The sequence below is a fragment of the Oryctolagus cuniculus genome, chromosome 11, assembly GCF_964237555.1.
Source record: "Oryctolagus cuniculus chromosome 11, mOryCun1.1, whole genome shotgun sequence".
NCBI classification, from domain to species: domain Eukaryota; kingdom Metazoa; phylum Chordata; class Mammalia; order Lagomorpha; family Leporidae; genus Oryctolagus; species Oryctolagus cuniculus.
The window spans coordinates 66,303,265-66,321,225 of NC_091442.1; the positions used below are offsets into that span (position 1 = coordinate 66,303,265).

Genomic DNA, 17,961 nt, shown 5'->3' on the forward strand with positions numbered 1-17,961 from the left:
TGCAGCGCCAGCTCCCTCTGCCAGCTGTCTTGTCTAGCTCTTTCAGAATCACATCATTTTACAAACAAACCAGCTGAGTGGTGCGGCTCGCCCACACCCCTTCCCACTGCTGCACCTGAAACGGAAGACAGACCGGACAGCAGCTTAGACACACGCAGACTTGCAGTCGGGGCAGATGGCAGGAGCACCACCAAAATACAGACCTGTTATTAAAAACCAGCCAAGAAGCCGCTCGTGTCTTAAATGACAGAGAACTCTATGAAAGGCCCTTGGCTTATACGTTGGTGGAATGCAGTGTAATTTAATGTTCTTGTTCTTCAGTATCTGCAAATGTCATTTCTGATTATAGAATACAAGTTTTCTCCTACTCCTCTGACTTCATAGTATGAAAATAATACTGACGTATGCTAAAGGAAATTGAGTTCTCCCAACCCTGTTTGACTGTGTACTCCTCCCCCATAAATATCAATTAAGGCATGCAAATCTTGAATGTTTTATGTGGATTTCATCTTTGAGCTTACAGTTAGAATCAAGCAGATATGTCTTCCTTTAAAAAAAAAACCTGCTTCAAATTGCCAAATGAAACATGTTTCTTTAATTATAGAATTTATTAAATTTTATATATAGATGTCATATAATATTTACTTTGAATTTTTATTTATATATGCTATCCTCATGTTTTCCAACTTAAAATATGTATATTATAAACCCAGCATCTTAAAATGAGGTACAGATGATACAAAATTCAGTTTATTTATTTTCATTTTTTTTTCTGTAGGTCACAGAGCTGAATATATGACCACAAGGTAGGAAACTATTTTTATCATAACTCCTAGTATGTCTTACTTTCTTTTCTCTTTTCCAAGAAGCAACCATTTATTTAAATGCTGCAAGAATAAACTTATTTTATTAATAGATATAAAAGATAGTTTTGGTTTGAGGAAGTATAGCAACGTGAAAAGCGTGTTCTCACAAGATGAGATATACTCTGACATATCTAAGGGTTCTCAGTGGAATTATCACTCTGTAAACAAGCAGAGTCAACAATAGAAACCCAAGTTGAATAGGCTTGGTTTATCTAGTCGCAAACACTTTAAATTTTTACAAATCATCTGACAAGACTATTGATGTGGTAGTTTAATTAAAAACAATGAAACAATATGATGTGTCACCTACTGCATTGCTGAGTAGAAGATACTAGTTACTTCCTGGCCCTACGTTGTCTAATGTCATACACATATCAGAACTCTATTAAATACCCTTAAGCTACCCACCTATGGTTCACTTTGAACACTTCACTTTTAAACGCCAACAGCCACACGACATTTTTGGCTTGTTTGTTTTTCCATTTATGGAAGGATTTTGAAGTTACTTCTAAAGAAAACCATTTGAGAAGTAGTTTGTGATTTGGCTTGGAGAAAGCTTGTAACAGCTTTACTTTTTTTTTTTTAAGATTTATTTATTTATTTGAAAGGCAGAGTTACACAGAGAGAGGAGAGGCAGGGGCAGAGTGAGAGAGGTCTTTGATTCGCTGGTTCACTCCCCAGATGGCCACAACAGCCAGAGCTGTGCCAATCTGAAGCCAGGAGCCAGGAGTTTCTTCCTGGTCTCCCAGGCAGGTGCAGGGACCCAAGGACTTGGGCCATCTTCCACTGCTTTCCCAGGCCACCTCAGAGAGCTGGATCATAATTGGAGCAGCCAGGACTCGAACCAGTGCCTATATGAGATGCCAGCGCTACAGACGGCAGCTTTACCCACTGCTCCATACTGTCGGTCTCAACTTTTACTTTTTTATATCACCGTTGTGCAACAGCCAGCAGTGACTCTAGTTGACATACTAGAACTTGAACTTTGGGAGTTCTCTTGGAGGTGAGAAAATGTAGAACACTGTATGTCTGCTATGGCAGTTGGCAAGTTGATTTTTAAGGCTCTGTGATGTTACTGCTGGGCAGATTATTCACAAAGAAACCCCTCTTGCTTCTTGGTGAACCAACACAAAAACTGCAGTTACTGATTTTTCTAAACTTTTCCAAAGAAAAAAAATCAAAGAGGGAGATTACCTCTAATGAGTAATACACAGTTCATATTTTGTCACAATGCTGTGTCTCTCTGTTTTACCTATTGTTTCTAAAATATAATTAATGTAAGGCACTTAAAACATATTTCCAGGAAAGGATTCAAATATATTAATTTGCAATGAGAACATCATTGCCAAGGAGACTAGATTTTCATGTCAGCCTGACCAGTGCTTCTTTCATGCGTGCATCCCGTACAGGAAACCAGATTATCGGGAAGTTGTGTGATAGGCACAGCACCCGAATATGAGTCATGCAGGTGGGCGTTTGAACACCCCTACCTGTGTTCACCTGATGTGGGGGTCGTGGGGCCAGACTCACCTCCGCTGTAGACGTTAGTGTGTAGGTGCTCAGGCAGTTTGTGCCCACGCCAAGTCCCCTCCACAGCTTTAGTTTCTCCACATCTACTTTATGCTTTAGGACCTTTGGGACAGGTGGTTTCCCTTTGTGGGCCCCTCGCCAGGGTTATCCTGCTTCTCCCTGTCTGCAGGAGTAATTATCCGATGTCCCTGGAGGCTCTGGCTCCAGCTGTAGGACTTGCTTGCCCCAGGAACCAGTGACCACATGAAATGCTGATCTCCTTGGCTTCGTCAGCCACTCCAGGTGTCACCACACGTGATGCTCCGTTGTCCTTTGTAATAACCACTTTGGAGTTTCTGTATTTGCTGCGTTGGTATCTTATGACCCTAGAGGGACTGCCCTTCCCAAATTAGTGAATTCCCCGTGCAAACAAGCCAATCCAGAGCTCATCCTCCCAACCACGTCCCTTGTCAGGGCTGCTGTTCACCTGCACCAGGCACCCCAGGACCACATACAGCCGTGCAGAGCCCCTGTGCCCCGTGAAATCCTCCAGCCAACCTCAGCCTGCCTCTCCCCTTCCTTCCCATGGGAACTGCAGTAAGGCCTCGTGCCCACATTTTCCCTTCTTTCTGTCCCCTGACCAAGCCTGGGGCTTCCCCCTGTGCCTTCTCCTCTTGGGAACTGTGAATAATGAGCTCTTTTCAACGGCCATTGTCCCCTGATCTGTTGGACTCACCGTACCTGAATAAAAGTAAAATCCACATCATTTGAAAGGCTTCTGAAATGGTGAAAAGAGCAGATGAAATCCAGCGCAGAGGGCTGAACTCTGGTGGTTAGTTGTTTTGTTATTCGCACCCACCAGATCCCTTCCTCCATGAATGGCACACAGTTCAGTGTATAAAAGAAATTTCAGCTGTGGTGGGGCATGACATGGGACCTTCTCTTCTAGACACCAGCAAAGCTCTTTTAAGCTCTCAGGCCCCAGGAGGTCTTCAGGTGCTACTTGTGCACCCCGTTAGTCACATGAGCCCTCCTGCCGGAGCTGTAGAATTAACTACCAGAGGGTTTGTTCCCCCCATCCCCTCACTGCTGTGATGGTATCTTAGGAAGTTCGTCAGCTTCCCCATCAGTTCTGGGGATTTTCTTTCTAAAGCCGACTTTCTGAACTTCAACAACATAAACTAAAGTTAATTCTTCCCTAGAGAGTCTGCAGCTTCATGAAGGGCTTGATGTAATTTCCGTGTGTAGTGTACATCCTCCTTTGAGCCCTGCAAGTAAAGAGGAGTTTACGTTGGAGCATCCAGAGCGGCTTCTCAGTGCCTTCTCTCCCATTCAGCTCACTTGCAGAAGTTGAGTCAGCCAGTCCTGACCCTCCTTCCTCTAATGGGGTGGGGCCAAAGGGGTCCCCTCTCTCCAATGACAGGCAAGGTGATGCAGGGCTTCTGAACAGAGTACGTGGTGTGCTGGGTGTGCGTTTGTCAGAAGAACTGGCTTATCCACCATAGCCAACAACAGACCAGAGGTGAGGGTAGGAAGAGTCCATCCTGTTGCTCCACAAATGTTCAGGCAGCAGGATCGTTTGTTCTTAAGAGACAGCAAGTCATGTAGCCTGCGTGAATCAGAAACAGCGCTGAAACTACCAAGAAGTAGCATTGTCAGTTTTTCCACTTATGACCCGTTGATAGTTACTTTTGCACAAAATAAAAATCCCATTCACATGGAACAGAGGTAATGTTACTGTGCATTGAAGAATTCTGTTGTAAGTAAGGTATTATATTTAATTTCTCATCTGGGGGTGGAGGGGTCTATCAGAGCCCTCATTTTTAGGACTGTTCATGCGCACTGAGTGATTCAGAATAACAAGAACCGGGCCTTGTAACACTCTCCCAGACAGAGCCAAATCCCTTCAGTCCTACTTATTTTTAAACAAATGAGCAAATAAACAAATGTCAGCTACAGCATACAGAGAAATGGCAGTCTGAATGAATAGCTCGTGTGTTTGTTTCTTGGTACATACGTAAAAGTAAAGAAATGGGAGAGGCAAGGGACTGTTGTCCCCCATGGGTGGGGGTGGGGAACAACCCAAGATTCCAGTGCTTTCTAATTTTGTTCTGCCCTGTGGGTGTTGAATTTATTGTTTGATTTCTACCATGCTCAGTAATTATATTCCCTTCCCTCAGGCCTCCCAGTGTTCCCCCTAAGCCCCAGAAACACAGGAAGTCCAGACCCCGCTCACAGTATAATGCTAAGTTGTTTAATGGGGATTTGGAAGCATTCGTCAAGGTACTGGCAGCAGCCATCTGGGTGGCTGATCTCCACGCTTCTGACTATAATGGCCTCCGCCTCTCAGGATGCGAGGCAGGTCATTATGTCCAAGTCTGTCCTGGGGCTCTCTGCTTTCCCCGAAAAATCAATATAATATTTCCTGAAGTCAGAGAGGAAAGAATATTTGGGTTGAGTGCCTTCAAAAGAGGAAACAAACGTGGGTATTTTTGTGCGGGCGAAAGGGAAAGCCCTCTGTCTTTACTTAAAAAAAAATTTTTTTTAAAAAAGCCATCCTTTGCACGCAAAGGAAAAGAGCAATCTGGTAAGATGTTGTATTTTTACTTGTGGAAGCGAGATGGCACAAAATATATATTTAAAATCCATTTGTTAGGCTAACTCTGAAGCATGACAAGAGTCTTGATTTCCCGTGACTTGAGGAATTCATTATATTGGATCGATTGTAAGCCCCTGTGGTCTGTAGCTTGGATCTCTGCTGTGTTTACTCCCTGTCTTCTTTTTCATCCTATATTTCTGATAATGCTCCTAGCCGAGGACGAAGGAACTCGCACACGAGACACCAGGTATAGTGCTAGGGGGACGTGCGGGCTCAGCCTTTTTTGCCGTTGGTGTCATTTTCAAGTCATACTCATGCTTGGCTTCAATTAGATTTTCAAGGTCTTTAAAAGAAAAATGTTTGCAGTTGGAAATTGGATTTATACATAGGTCTTCCTAGACAGGAACTATAAGGATCAAACACTAAGAGGAAGAGTTTTCTTCAGTAAACATGGAAGAAGTCTTGGGTTTTAAAATATGTGCTTGGCAGATGTATCGACTTTGAGTTAAGGAAAGTCAATGTGAAATACCAACTACACATTTAAAACTGGATTCTGGATCCTAGAGTAAATTGCACAAAAAAAAGGAGTTTAACTTCTCCTTCATAGCTAACATTTTATGAAATGAGCTGTGATGTTTAGATAGGAAACACTGTTTTAAACAACCTCTCTCAATGCTATGTTAGACATCTTTCTTTCTTTAAAGGCTGATCTGTTTGTTGAACATGTGCACTAGTGATTAAGAAATTGTGTGTCTCCATATGGCCTGTGTAGGGACAGGTAGACAAATATATATACAGAGAGGGATCGATAACCTCTGACTGCCCTAAAAATGGGCCCTAGCCCTGGCATTAAGTGAAACGCCACTGAAGCACCTAAAAAGCAATCACAAATCTATTGCCTTAAGCCTTAAACCCAGAAGAGCCTCATTGGCCCTAATTGAATACAAAATTATTGTCAAATTTGATTATCTAGTTTCCCAGCCCCTGGCTTATATGCAGGGACAAGTTAGATGGAGAAGAGGGAACAATAAAATGAAAACAGTGAGATGTGCAGCTGATAGCCTGGCAGAGAAAGCCAGCATGGAAAAAGCTCCAAGAAGCACACGTCGGATTCTGTAGGATTGGATCAGACAGTAGGAGACCGCCTGCCTAAGGTCACTGGAAAAGCACATGTTATATTTTTAAGAGATTTGTCATGAAGACCAGTTCAAGGAAACCTAACTGAAGGACTGATAAAGGGATCGACCATTTATCATGGAAAATTCGCGGAAATGAGCCCTCTCCTTCTCAGAGGGAGCTGTGAAGACCAATAGGGAGGACACAGAGTCCTCTGTCTCTGCACCTCTGAAAGGCACTAGACCGCTTGAGGCCTGCACACCACCACTGTGGGCCAGCAAGAGCAAAGTCTTCCCTCTCTTCCCCGCTGGGAAACACAGAGGGACTTACTTGAATGCTAGATGGTGTGCAGCCCATTGTCTTATTTCTTAAAAGGCATTCCCTACCCGAGCATCTGGCATCCATGGAATTAAATTAAAACACACGCTCATTACTTTTTGGCTACAGAATTCACTGTATCTGAATGAAATACCGACCGTGGCTCAAAGATGAGCAATCACTTGAGTCAATGTAAAGACACAAATTTTTTTTTGATAATCCGGAAACCTAAGACTTCTCCATTTATAACTTTCTTAGTGCAAACATTTTTCTTTTAATAATCTTCTGTCCTTTGTTTTTAATACTAAATTCAGCAGAGGTGTAAACTAATATTCTCCTTTTATGACTTACATCTAAATAGTGGCTGCTGTTTTAGGTGACCTTATCACGTGAATATCCATTTATGGGCTACATCCTCCGACGTACACCTGTGTCTTAGAGAAAAGTCCCCTCATATTCGGTACACTTTGTGTGGTTACAGTGACTGTTCTTGAGTCAACTGGTCCACACAGAAATGTGTTTTTATTCTTAAGGCTCTTCTTTAAGGAATTAATACGATTTATGCTCCTAAAACAAATTAACTAATTAGAGAAACTTAGTACAGGCTCCAGAAGTAATTGGACGTTAACTGGTTTGTACACTAGTTAAATTGGCTTAAAACTTCAAATGAAGCTCTTCCTTGAGAAGTGCATTACCCCTTCTAGGAATGGGGAAGAGTTTAGGTTGCTGAACCACACCCTCCCCAAACCTTCCTCTACTGCCTCACTGGAAAGGTTAGCAGATTCGGAATTGCTCGCATATGTTAAGACAACTAAGTTCTTATGTTTCAGAATACAATTCTTCATCAATGCATACTCGATGCCAGCTACTCATTTTTGTGACCCATGTTTCCTGTAAAGATCTAATTCCTGAAAGAGCAGTCTTAAACAGACATGAAGAGAATTCTGTCCTCAGGAACTTCCTTTAACTCCGTGGAGTGCATGGCATTGGTGCACATGTAACCGTGACCTCAGGCAGCCCCTGCATCTCATTTGTCATCCTATACACATTTCTGAGCGTTCCCAGAGTTTACATTTGTTCCGTGAAGGGCAGTGATTATTTTGCAAGATGTGGGGGAAGAAGGCCAAAAAAATCTTCCTTCCTAAGAAAATGAGATCTTAACAGAGCATCCCTCTGGGCACTTTCCCCCCCTTAACTCTTAAGACATGGGAAATCTGTGAGGATGAGTCAGTTCTGATGCAAACTAAGTAAATACATGACATGTTTTAGTAAACACCCTGGCATCATGCACCAGAACACACGGAAGCCCTTTCACAGCCGCGTGTTATACTCCTAGTGATGGCCCAGGGAGGACCTTGAGAAAGACTGCTCCAGTGAGCGGTGTGACTGATCCGGCCTAAGCCACCGTGATTATAACACCTGGAGTTCTTTCCATGGGCCCTTAAAGATTGCCCATTTGTATTTACAAAACAAAAGTTTCAAAAAGTGAATCCCGCATTTATTCATTTTGGAATGTAAGCCTAAATATAAAAGATGCATTAGCCCTTGACATCTGTAGGCACAGCAGCGTTAAGTCAAAACAGACTTGCCTTGCATGTATTTAATTTGGTTTGCTCCAGAACTGAAATATACCTTTGCTGAGATATAGTCTTTCATTTTTTTTATCTTTGGCCTTGTGGAAGATGTAGAGGGGGTGGATTTGAAAAATGATCATCTCTAAGAGTAAAAACTCACTCGCTAATGACTGTTAAACTGAGAGCTTTCTTGTTATGTGTGGCTCCTCCCACTCCTTTGAGATTGACAGGTTTCCCTCTCTTGACTCAGGACTCGGGACAGGTGATCCCCCTCATTGTGGAGAGCTGCATTCGGTTCATCAACCTCTATGGTAAGCCATGAACTCCTGACTCTTCATGTTTAAAAGATCGCGAGGAGCATTTCCACAGCGTACTTTTCATGTAACACTTACTCCTGGAGAGAACAGGGACCCAGAGGATATGGCGTGCTGCTTCACCTCTTTCCCTTCTGTTGTCTTTAGGTCTTCAGCATCAGGGGATTTTCAGAGTGTCTGGTTCCCAGGTGGAAGTCAATGATATCAAAAACTCATTTGAGAGAGGTAACTGCGCATCTATTCCTATTAGCAACCCATGATAAAAAGTCATCATTTTCTGCACACCGCAGTGGTGCACCTGTGGCATGTGTCCTGGAGAATTTTGTCTTTGCATTTACTTCACTGCAGATGCTGGAGCAAGCATCTACGAAGGGGAGCTGAGAACTGAGGCCCAAATCATGAGTCTCGTTTATCGAAGGTGGAAAAGCGTATGAGCTTTGCATCCTGATTCAGGACTGGCACTCATAATCCCAGCACTTGTATCAGAGGTGGCACCCAGCAGGATTCCAGACAGAGTGACAAGAACAACCCTGGGCCTAGACAGCAGGTGTATGAGGGGACCCCTCCCACTGGCCATTTGTCAGGATCTTTTTCTTCCCTCTGTCACCATCCCCAGGGCCCGTCTCTGGGACCCTAGTTAATTCCCTACTCATGTTCATAATTGGCTATCAGATAATCAAATAAATCCTCGTCAGCTGTCTGTTAATTACCATATTACGATTAGCAAAATCATATGCTTTTCCAACAGCAGACCTAGAGTCAAACTGGACTCTGATTTACTAATCGTGGGAATTGGGTCAGTGACTTGGGCCTCACTGTGGCCACAGTTTCCTCATCTGTGAAGCTGCATGATTGTTGTAAGAATTAAATATAATCTATGAAAATGCCTGAATCTTTAATGGTAGCTGTTAGTTCTTAATGCTCTTCAAAGATTATGATTTTATGGCACCTGCTTCTGGTTATATCTGAACCTTCATGGAGCTGGAGCTACCTTCTCTCTCTGTCTCCTTTCTCCTGAGGCATAAAACACTTCAGTGTCTGCAACATGAGTTGGACAAGTAACGTTGGAGCTGCCTGGTTTTTTTCCTGTTCCAAATTCTGTAACCAATGTGCTGTGTTGGGCAGAATAGCCTCCCTTCCCCCCTCCCGAACCCCGGTCAGCAGCCGACTGTGCCAAGGTCCTACATATACTTGTTCAGGATGATAAGCTGAAATGTGATGAGGTGTGGAGTGCCCGGGCCAGTCACCGCAGGCACAATGCTGGACCATTTTTCCTTGGAAATTCCCCTGGTATATGTTATTTGTGATCTGTGCAATGAGGCTTTCTCACAGTGGGAAAATATATGTATCCTGATAAATTCACGTTCCATGATTTCCCACCGAAAAGCAAGGAAAAGGGAACAACAGGTCACTGTAAATAAACCATCCCAAGAGGCAAAAAAAAAAAAAAAAAAAAAATTAAAATCCAGTGCATACTTTTGGTGAACTTGTGAAAGTAGGCCTGAGAACAAAGAATGGAGTTTAATCTAAGGCTGCAAATTATGTGAACTTATTGAGGATTTTATCTCAATTTAATTCTCAGAGAGATGGACTGGTCAGCCAGTTACCTAATATTTTAAAACTGCTTACCATAAATAATAATATGATTTTATATTGGTAGTATTTTTGTAAAATATCTGTTTTTAGGTAAACTCCTTGATTCCATGATGATTACCTTTTAGGATTCTTTGGCCTGATTTCAACATCACCATCTGCTCAACGTGGCTTTCGGGTGTGCTGTAATGCCACCATGCCACTTTGGGGAATACCTGTTGATTTAATAGTATTTGCAATTACTATTTGATATTTCTGATAGATTTTGATGACTCATATAACTTAGCCAGCCAGATCAACACTGTGTCTTTTTCCTAGCAGGGTATGAAATGCAGAATGTAGTATTTGAATTCATGTCAAAGTAAGATTACTGATTTTAGCTTTAAAAAAACATTGGGTAAAATTATAAATCCCACAATATTTTATTTTAAGGTTTGGGTAACTTGCAAGGGATTATTTGGCAACATAAGATTTTTTTAAAATTCTTATTTTCACCAGCTATTTTTAGGTTAATCATGGGGTAGGATATCTAAACCAATTATTTTAATTTTGGAACCATATAATCTTTCATAAAGCATAATTAAAAGATAAATGTGTATATAGCAATGTGTGTGTGTAGAAACATACTTTTTTTCTGAGGAAAAAAAGAGGCACAGTGCATGTAACTCATTTTTTCTTTCTAGGTGAAAATCCTTTGGCTGATGACCAGAGTAACCATGATATTAACTCTGTGGCTGGTGTTCTGAAGCTCTACTTCCGTGGGCTGGAAAACCCCCTCTTTCCTAAGGAAAGATTTAATGATCTGATTTCTTGTATCAGTAAGTGAACTTTTTTTTTAGCCTTTTCACCACCTTCCTGGAAAAGGCAGTAGCCTTCTCCAGATACCTCCCCCCAACCCTGTTACCCCATCACCACCAAATTTCTGAGACTGTTTTGTTTCCTTTCTGGAGCCAGCGTGAGTCATCCTCCCAGCTGTGGCCTCGCCCTTAGCCAAGTGGGCCTTGCTATTTGAACATCCTCTGGCTGCACAGAGCCAGCAGCTTCCCACTTAGCATCTGGAATAAAGCAAAAAGGCAGGTGCCTGAGGGAGAGGAGAGAGTTGGAAGCCTGGAAATGTAGCCTGCTTGTGGCTCTCCGGTCTTGGTTTTCTCACCAACTTTAGGAGTGGAATGATTTATCCTTTCTGAGTGTTGCTTCAAGAAATAAGGTAAAGTGAGAGAAGCGATCATTATGATGGTGCAGGAACACCAGGCGGTCATTATGTGTCAGTGGGCATCCCCAGCTAATAGGCAGAGCCGCTCTGAGTCTGTGTGTGATGTATTACGAAACCAGTAATCATCAGTGAAGTGAAGCATTGCTGTTTCCCTCCCCACATCCCGACGAGGGCTTTTGTCAGTAGACAAAGGAAGGTGAAAATAATGAGGTCCAAAATTAGATAGGAACCACAGTCAGGTTCCATGAGTCTAAAGATTGCAATGGCCCTTTAAGTCCAAGTTCCCAGCCAAGAGTATACAGCGGACTTCAACCACATAGGCTCTTGTAGGAACCAAGCTTTTCTCTCTATGAAGAAATCCGTCCCCTCCCGCTGCCCCATCTGAATCAAGTCCTACTGACTTGATCTCAAATCTCTCTACTCATTCCTCCTTCCCCATCACCTTGGTCTCTCACGGGGGTATCAGGGTCGGCCAGGAGTCGCCCTCCCTCTGCAACCTGCTCTCCCTGCTGCATTGTTCTAATCATTCTTCAGCTAGATTCAGAGAGGAAGACCGGGTTGTTGTCTGTCTCCTGTTTCAGTATGTCCCGCATGAAAACTAACGCCTTGTCTGGTGATCAGTCCGCGGCATTGAACTCTTCCTCCATCTGAACTTCCTTCTGTCCGAGCTGTTTCTTCTGTTCTGCCATCACCTCCCGCCTCCCTTCCCCTGTATTTCAACAGTTGTAAACTGTGCGCGTGCCAGGCCACTTCCCACCTCCACGCCCTTGCCCATTCTGCTTCCTCTGCTGGGTCTGCTGGCCGTCGGACATCTGCTGTGAAGGCTGTGCCGCACTGGCACTCCTCCCAGAACACCAGCCTCCCCCCTACCTCAAGCAGAGTTAATTGCCCTGTCCTCCGCTTATTTCTACTGTGTCTTTTTTCCTTATTGCCCCACATTAAAATTCTTTTAATTCCTCTGTCTCCTTCCATGGGCAAGGGCGTTTAGGGAGAGGTCAAGCGTGCAGGTTCTAGATTCAAGAAGCCAAGGTTCAAATCCTGGTTTTTGCCACTTGCAAAAGGTCATCACCCATGTGACCTTAGGCACGTTTCTAGAGCGCTCTGCAGCTCGGTTTTCTCATCAGTATGACTAGGGGAACATTAGTCCGTATATCACTGGGTTGTGGGAACTAAATGAGTTCATATGTGTAAAGTACTAAGACGAGCACCTGGCGTGAGTATGCCCACTGAAATGCCCACCGTGCCCCAAGCCTTAATGGATTATTCACTTTTATTGCCATAGCACTTGATATAATCCAGGTTTAGAGTAAGTACTCAATACATCGTTGCTAAGTTGAATTTAAATGAAATGAATTGAAAAATAAAAATTCCATCCATGCTTAACATCTTGGCCGTAGCTGGGCATGAATCTCCCGGTCAGATGTGCCGTGTGGGATTTAGAACACGCCTGTGTGTCCATGCCAGGGCCCTTGGCGTGGCCTGAGTCATCGCAGCAAACCTCTGACCCAGCTGGAAAGAGCTGAAAGGGAGGTGTCTCAATTCTGGAACTCTCCTTTGGCCACGTCCAGTGATTTCCCTCATACCCTAGCCAGAAAGCTTAAGGATGGAAAAATAAGAAGTATTCTACAATACTTAGACATTTTTCTAGTCACATATATCATGTCAACTTTAATTTTTATGTGGACCAGTTGGATAAAGTGCTTTGGATTCTATCATCTGTGGCCTTTATAGGAATCATTTCATACTCATTGAATGAGAAATATTGTTCCACTGTGGTTAGTGATCGCTGAGGCTATCGAGTAAGAACATTCCAGGTTCAAATCCTGCCTTCACCACTTACTAGCTTTGTAAACTTAGGGGAAAATAAGTACTTCATCTACTTATTTGCCATCTACTTCCTAGAGCCTGTGTGAAGAATGAATGAGATAATCCATATAATGTGTTTACCGTTGTGCCTGGAAAATAGTAAGGGTCGATAAATGTTGCTTACTGTCATCATTACTACGCAATTGCCACTACTCCTACTAAAATATATGCCTCAGGTTACATATGCCAATGCTTGGGCTAGCCACTTAATTTCTTTGACATATTTACCTCAGATGAATTTAGAAATGACATGAGGGGTGGGCATTGTTGCACAGCAAGGTAAGCTGCCACCTGGGACGCCCACGTCCCACATCAGAGTACCTTGTTTGAGTCCTGGCTCCTCCACTTCCAGTCCAGCTCCCTGATAATGCATCCTGAGGACAGCAGAGTGCTTGGGCCCTTGAGACCAAGATGGAGTTCTGGGCTTATGGCTTCAGCCTGGCCCAGGCATGGGTGTTGTGTGTTGTGGGTATTCGGAGAGTGAACCAGCATATGGAATCAATCAATCAATCTTCCTCTCTGCCTTTCAAGTAGCTGAAAATTAATTAATTAAAAGGAATGATATTATTGTAACCTAGAAATTATGTTGGTTCCAGCATGATTTTTCCTAGCACATTAGATGTTTTGTAATAAAGTCAAACTTTCTCACAATTAAAGGTCAAGTTCAGCAAAATATGTAATCAGTAGGGAAAAATGGAAAATCTACAAAAGTTTCTTTATTTTTTTATTTGACAGGTAGAGTTATATTTTTATTTATTTATTTATTTTTGACAGGCAGAGTTAGACAGTGAGAGAGAGAGAGACAGAGAGAAAGGTCTTCCTTTCCGTTGGTTCATCCCCAAAATGGTCACTACGGCCAGCGTGCTGCAGCTGGCGCGCTTCGCTGATCTGAAGCCAGGAACCAGGTGCCTCCTCCCGGTCTCCCATGCAGGTGCAGGGCCCAAGCACCTGGGCCATCCTCCACGGCCTTCCTGGGCCACAGCAGGGGGCTGGACTGGACTGGAAGAGGAGCAACTGGGACAGAATCCGGCACCCCAACCAGAACTAGAACCCAGGGTGCCAGCGCCGCAGGCGGAGGATTAGCCTAGTGAACTGCGGCACCTGACGACAGGTAGAGTTAGACAGTGAGAGAGAGACAGAGAGAAAGGTCTTCCTTCTGTTGGTTCACTCTCCAAATGGCCACCACGGCCAGCGCTGTGCCGATCCGAAGCCTGGAGCCAGGTGCTTCCTCCTGGTCTCCCATGTGCGTGCAGGGGCCCAAGCACCTGGGCCATCCTCCACTGCCCTCCTGGGCCACAGCAGAGAGCTGGACTGGAAGAGGAGCAACCAGGACTAGAACCCGGCACCCATATGGGAGGATTAACCTAGTGAGACATGGCGCCGGCCCCAGAAGTATCTTTCTGACCAGTTGTGCCAGCGATACTGGTTGTGCAAAAGAACCTACCAAGATATTTCCACCTGTATTAAAATAAGAGATCAATAAAAATCAACAGATTAATACTTGAATTTTGGAAAATTTTTGATTTATTTACTTGTGAGACAATAAGGTGGAAGAAGAGTGAGACAGACAGAGCTCCCTTCCAGTGGTTCAATTCCCAAGTGAGTTTTATTTATTTGAAAGGCAGAGAGAGAGAGAGAGAGAGAGAGAGGTTGATTGATTGAGAGAGATTGAGAGGAAACCCAATCTCAGCTGTTGTGACCAGTTGGGGACTGAACCAGCAGATGGAAGATTCTCTCTGTCTCTCTCTCTCTCTCTCTCTCTCACACACACACACACACACACACACTCACTCACTCCATCTCCATCACTCTGGCTTTCGAATAAATCAATCTTAAAAAAAATAAAGGCAAAGTTTGCAGATGTTGAACAGTATTCCCAACCCTGTTTTTCCCCATAAGTCTTGTTATTTTTAGCAAACAAATTTGCAGAATGGGAAATTTTTCAAGAACACCTATTGGCACCAGTAACCTCTTTATATAACAATCGCTTTATGTAATAATCCATTTTCTTCTAATGTCTAACTTCTTTTAAAAGTGGAGGGAGTATTCTTGGCTACTACTGATTTATCTCTAAGAAAGCATTTTCTCTTACCAGTGTGACTATGATGATTCTGCATTTTCCTTCGATTTTCAGTAAATTCTTTGGGAATGACGTATCATGCATCCTGATAGCCTTCCATTGATATCACAGATAGTTGATGATTTGAACGAAGTTGATTAAATTCCTACAATGTACTAAACTTTCTGGGGATTCAGAGACTTGATTCTTACATTCAAGTGCTTAAAATCTAGCAGGAAAGATAAGATGATTACAAATAAATCCCATTCAAATTAGCCTGTGATACACAAAGATCTAGGAATCTGGGTGGGGGAAATCTCCGAGTGATAGTTTTTGCCAGTGTCATCTTGTAGCGTTGTTACAGTTGGGTTTGACTTTTCCCTATTAAGGTAATTTCATGTGACAGTTAACTTTGTATGGAAAAGTTTTCCATCTTTTCTAAGAGGTTACATAAGTCCCTGGAGCACCCACTACTTTTTTCTTACCTATTTTTGGATTGTTTGGGGAAATATTTGTATATTCATGAATTAGTTATTATGTGGCCATGTTTATGCCCCTAAATGACCACATTCTTTTAGAAGTTTACAAATATATACACTAAAAGGGAACTGATGTTAGAAATATCTCCATCTCCCTCTCCCTCTCCCTCCCCTCCTCCCTCCCTGGCTCCTTCCCTTTCTCTCCCTCTAATGCACTATTCATTAACTCAGCTCCCTGCAAATTTCTTTTTAAAAATTATCCGGATGAAGACATGGTGAAATAAAATGCACCATAATTTTAAAATGACAAACCTGGTAGTTTCTCACCCAAGGGTTGTTTTGTTTTAAAACCATCGACTTTGCAAATGGTTTTGTAAATGGGCCAGGCCATGCCCGCAAAGTCTGGGCAGCCTCTAGAGCATCCCCGTGTCATGACTCAGAGATTCCCAAGGGCATGAGTCCAAGTGACTTGATCTGGAAGAGCCACTCAAGGAATCTGCTTTTCCTGGCTGCCTGAGGGCTTTAAGCCCAGCTGAAACACTTGCACTTCATTTTGCATTATGTGTGATTATTCCAGCCATCAGCTGGACATGAGGAAGCAATTTTTTAGGGGGGAGGAGTTTCCTATCACAAAGCCAACATGTAGTCATCATAGAGCAATTGAAAAATACACAAAGGCACATAGAAGAAAATACTGTCCCCCATAGTACTGACACCAGAAGAGAATCGATTGTGGGTGTACATGTTGTTGCTGCACTTCCTCCCTTTTTTTTTTCTTAGAGATTCGTTTATTTATTTGAAAGGCAAGGTTACAGAGGGAGAGAAAGGCAGAGACAGAGAGAGACATCTTCCATCTCCTGGACCACTCTACTAATGGCCTCAGTGGCCAGACATGGACCAATCCAAAGCCAGAGCCAGGAGCTTCTTCCAGGTCTCCCACGTGGTTGCAGGGGTCCAAGTACCTGAGCCATCTTCCACTGCATTCCCAGGTGCATTAGCAGGGAGCTGGATTGGAAGTGGAGCAGTCGGGACTCAAACTGGTGCCCATATGGGATGTTCGTGCCACAGACGGTGGCTTTACCTGCTATACCACAGTGCCGGCCCCTCCTCCTGACTTTATGTTAATGCACGTGCATATCCAACTTTTGAAAGCAAAAATGGAACTTACACTATCCATATTGTTCATAACCTACCTTCATATTAACTTCTGTATTATAAAAAATTATAACAGCTGCAGAAGAAAACAGAATAATATAATGTGCTCCCATGTAAGTCATCACTCAGCTTTAACATCTTTCTTTGCCACACGTGCCCCACCTGTACCCACTTCCTCGGCTCTCTCTGACTTCATATCATTCATTTGTGTGTGTGTGTGTGTGTGTGTGTGTCTGGGAGATAGGGGACCCCTTTTTTTCTTCTTATCATGTTTTCTATTATGAAACTGAAGGCTAACGTTGTGTGTACACTTTGTATGCAACATTTAGATTGCATGTGAACATGTAACATAACCACAGTACCATTGTCATACCCTAAAACGTTAACAGTTTCTCCCAGTCATCACATAGGCAGGCGGTACTTTTGGAAAATAGTTGTTCATTATGTGATTGACATGTGGCCATGTTAGAAAAACGGCATCTACTAAGAACGTCATCCTTAATACCTCTATACGGAGATGTTAACCTTTTTGGTGTCCTTACAGATTTTTATTTGTACATTCCTATGTATTTTATTGAGGTATAATTCTCATAATGGACAGTTCGCTTATTAAAGAGTACAGTTAGGCATAGGAGTGTGACCTAACAGTTAGGGCACCCTTGAGACACCCACTTCCCATATCACGGTGCCTAGATTTACCTTCCAGCTCTGCTCCCAATTCCTGTTAATGGACAGCCTGGGAGACAGCAGCTGATGGTGATATAAAGCACATGGGTCCTTCTCACTCATGGGACGTGGATTGAGTTCCTCGCTTTGGCCCAGCCAACTGTTGTGCACATGCACTATCACTCTTGCTCTCCTTCCTCCTCCCCCTCATCCTCCACCTCCCTTCCTCTCTTTCTGCCTCTCATTCTGTCATTCACCCTCAAATAAAAAAAAAAAAAAGTACAGGCCAGCGCCGCAGCTCACTTGGCTAATCCTCCACCTGCAGCACCAGCACCCCGGGTTCTAGTCCCGGTTGGGGTGCCGGTTCTGTCCCAGTTGCTCCTCTTCCAGTCCAGCTCTCTGCTGTGGCCCGGGAGGGCAGTGGAGGATGGCCCAGGTCCTTGGGCCCTGCACCAGCATGGGAGACCAGGAAGAGGCACCTGGCTCCTGGCTTCGGATCGGCGCAGCGCACTGGCCATAGCAGCCATTTTGGGGGGTGAACCAACGAAGGGAAGACCTTTCTCTCTGTATCTCTCTCTCACTATCTAACTCTGCCTGTCAAAAAAAAAAAAAAAAAAAAAAGAGTACTATCCAG

At 43.5% G+C, this 17,961-nt stretch overlaps 1 protein-coding gene across 4 annotated transcripts in view; it reads left to right on the forward strand.

Annotated features, from left to right (window-relative positions):
• The window catches only part of SRGAP1 (SLIT-ROBO Rho GTPase activating protein 1), a 319,306-nt gene that overhangs the window by 261,612 nt on the left and 39,733 nt on the right, over positions 1-17,961 (forward strand). Inside the window, exons 11-15 of one of the 4 annotated variants that reach the window (XM_002711308.5) lie at positions 779-806; positions 4,556-4,658; positions 8,233-8,293; positions 8,444-8,521; positions 10,573-10,707. In XM_002711308.5, the coding sequence (XP_002711354.1) occupies positions 779-806; positions 4,556-4,658; positions 8,233-8,293; positions 8,444-8,521; positions 10,573-10,707 (405 nt within the window). Of the gene's footprint in view, positions 1-778; positions 807-4,533; positions 4,659-5,187; positions 5,222-8,232; positions 8,294-8,443; positions 8,522-10,572; positions 10,708-17,961 lie in introns of those variants that run through there. The other 3 variants (XM_017341950.3, XR_007919699.2, XM_070052569.1) reach the window with 3 other exon arrangements.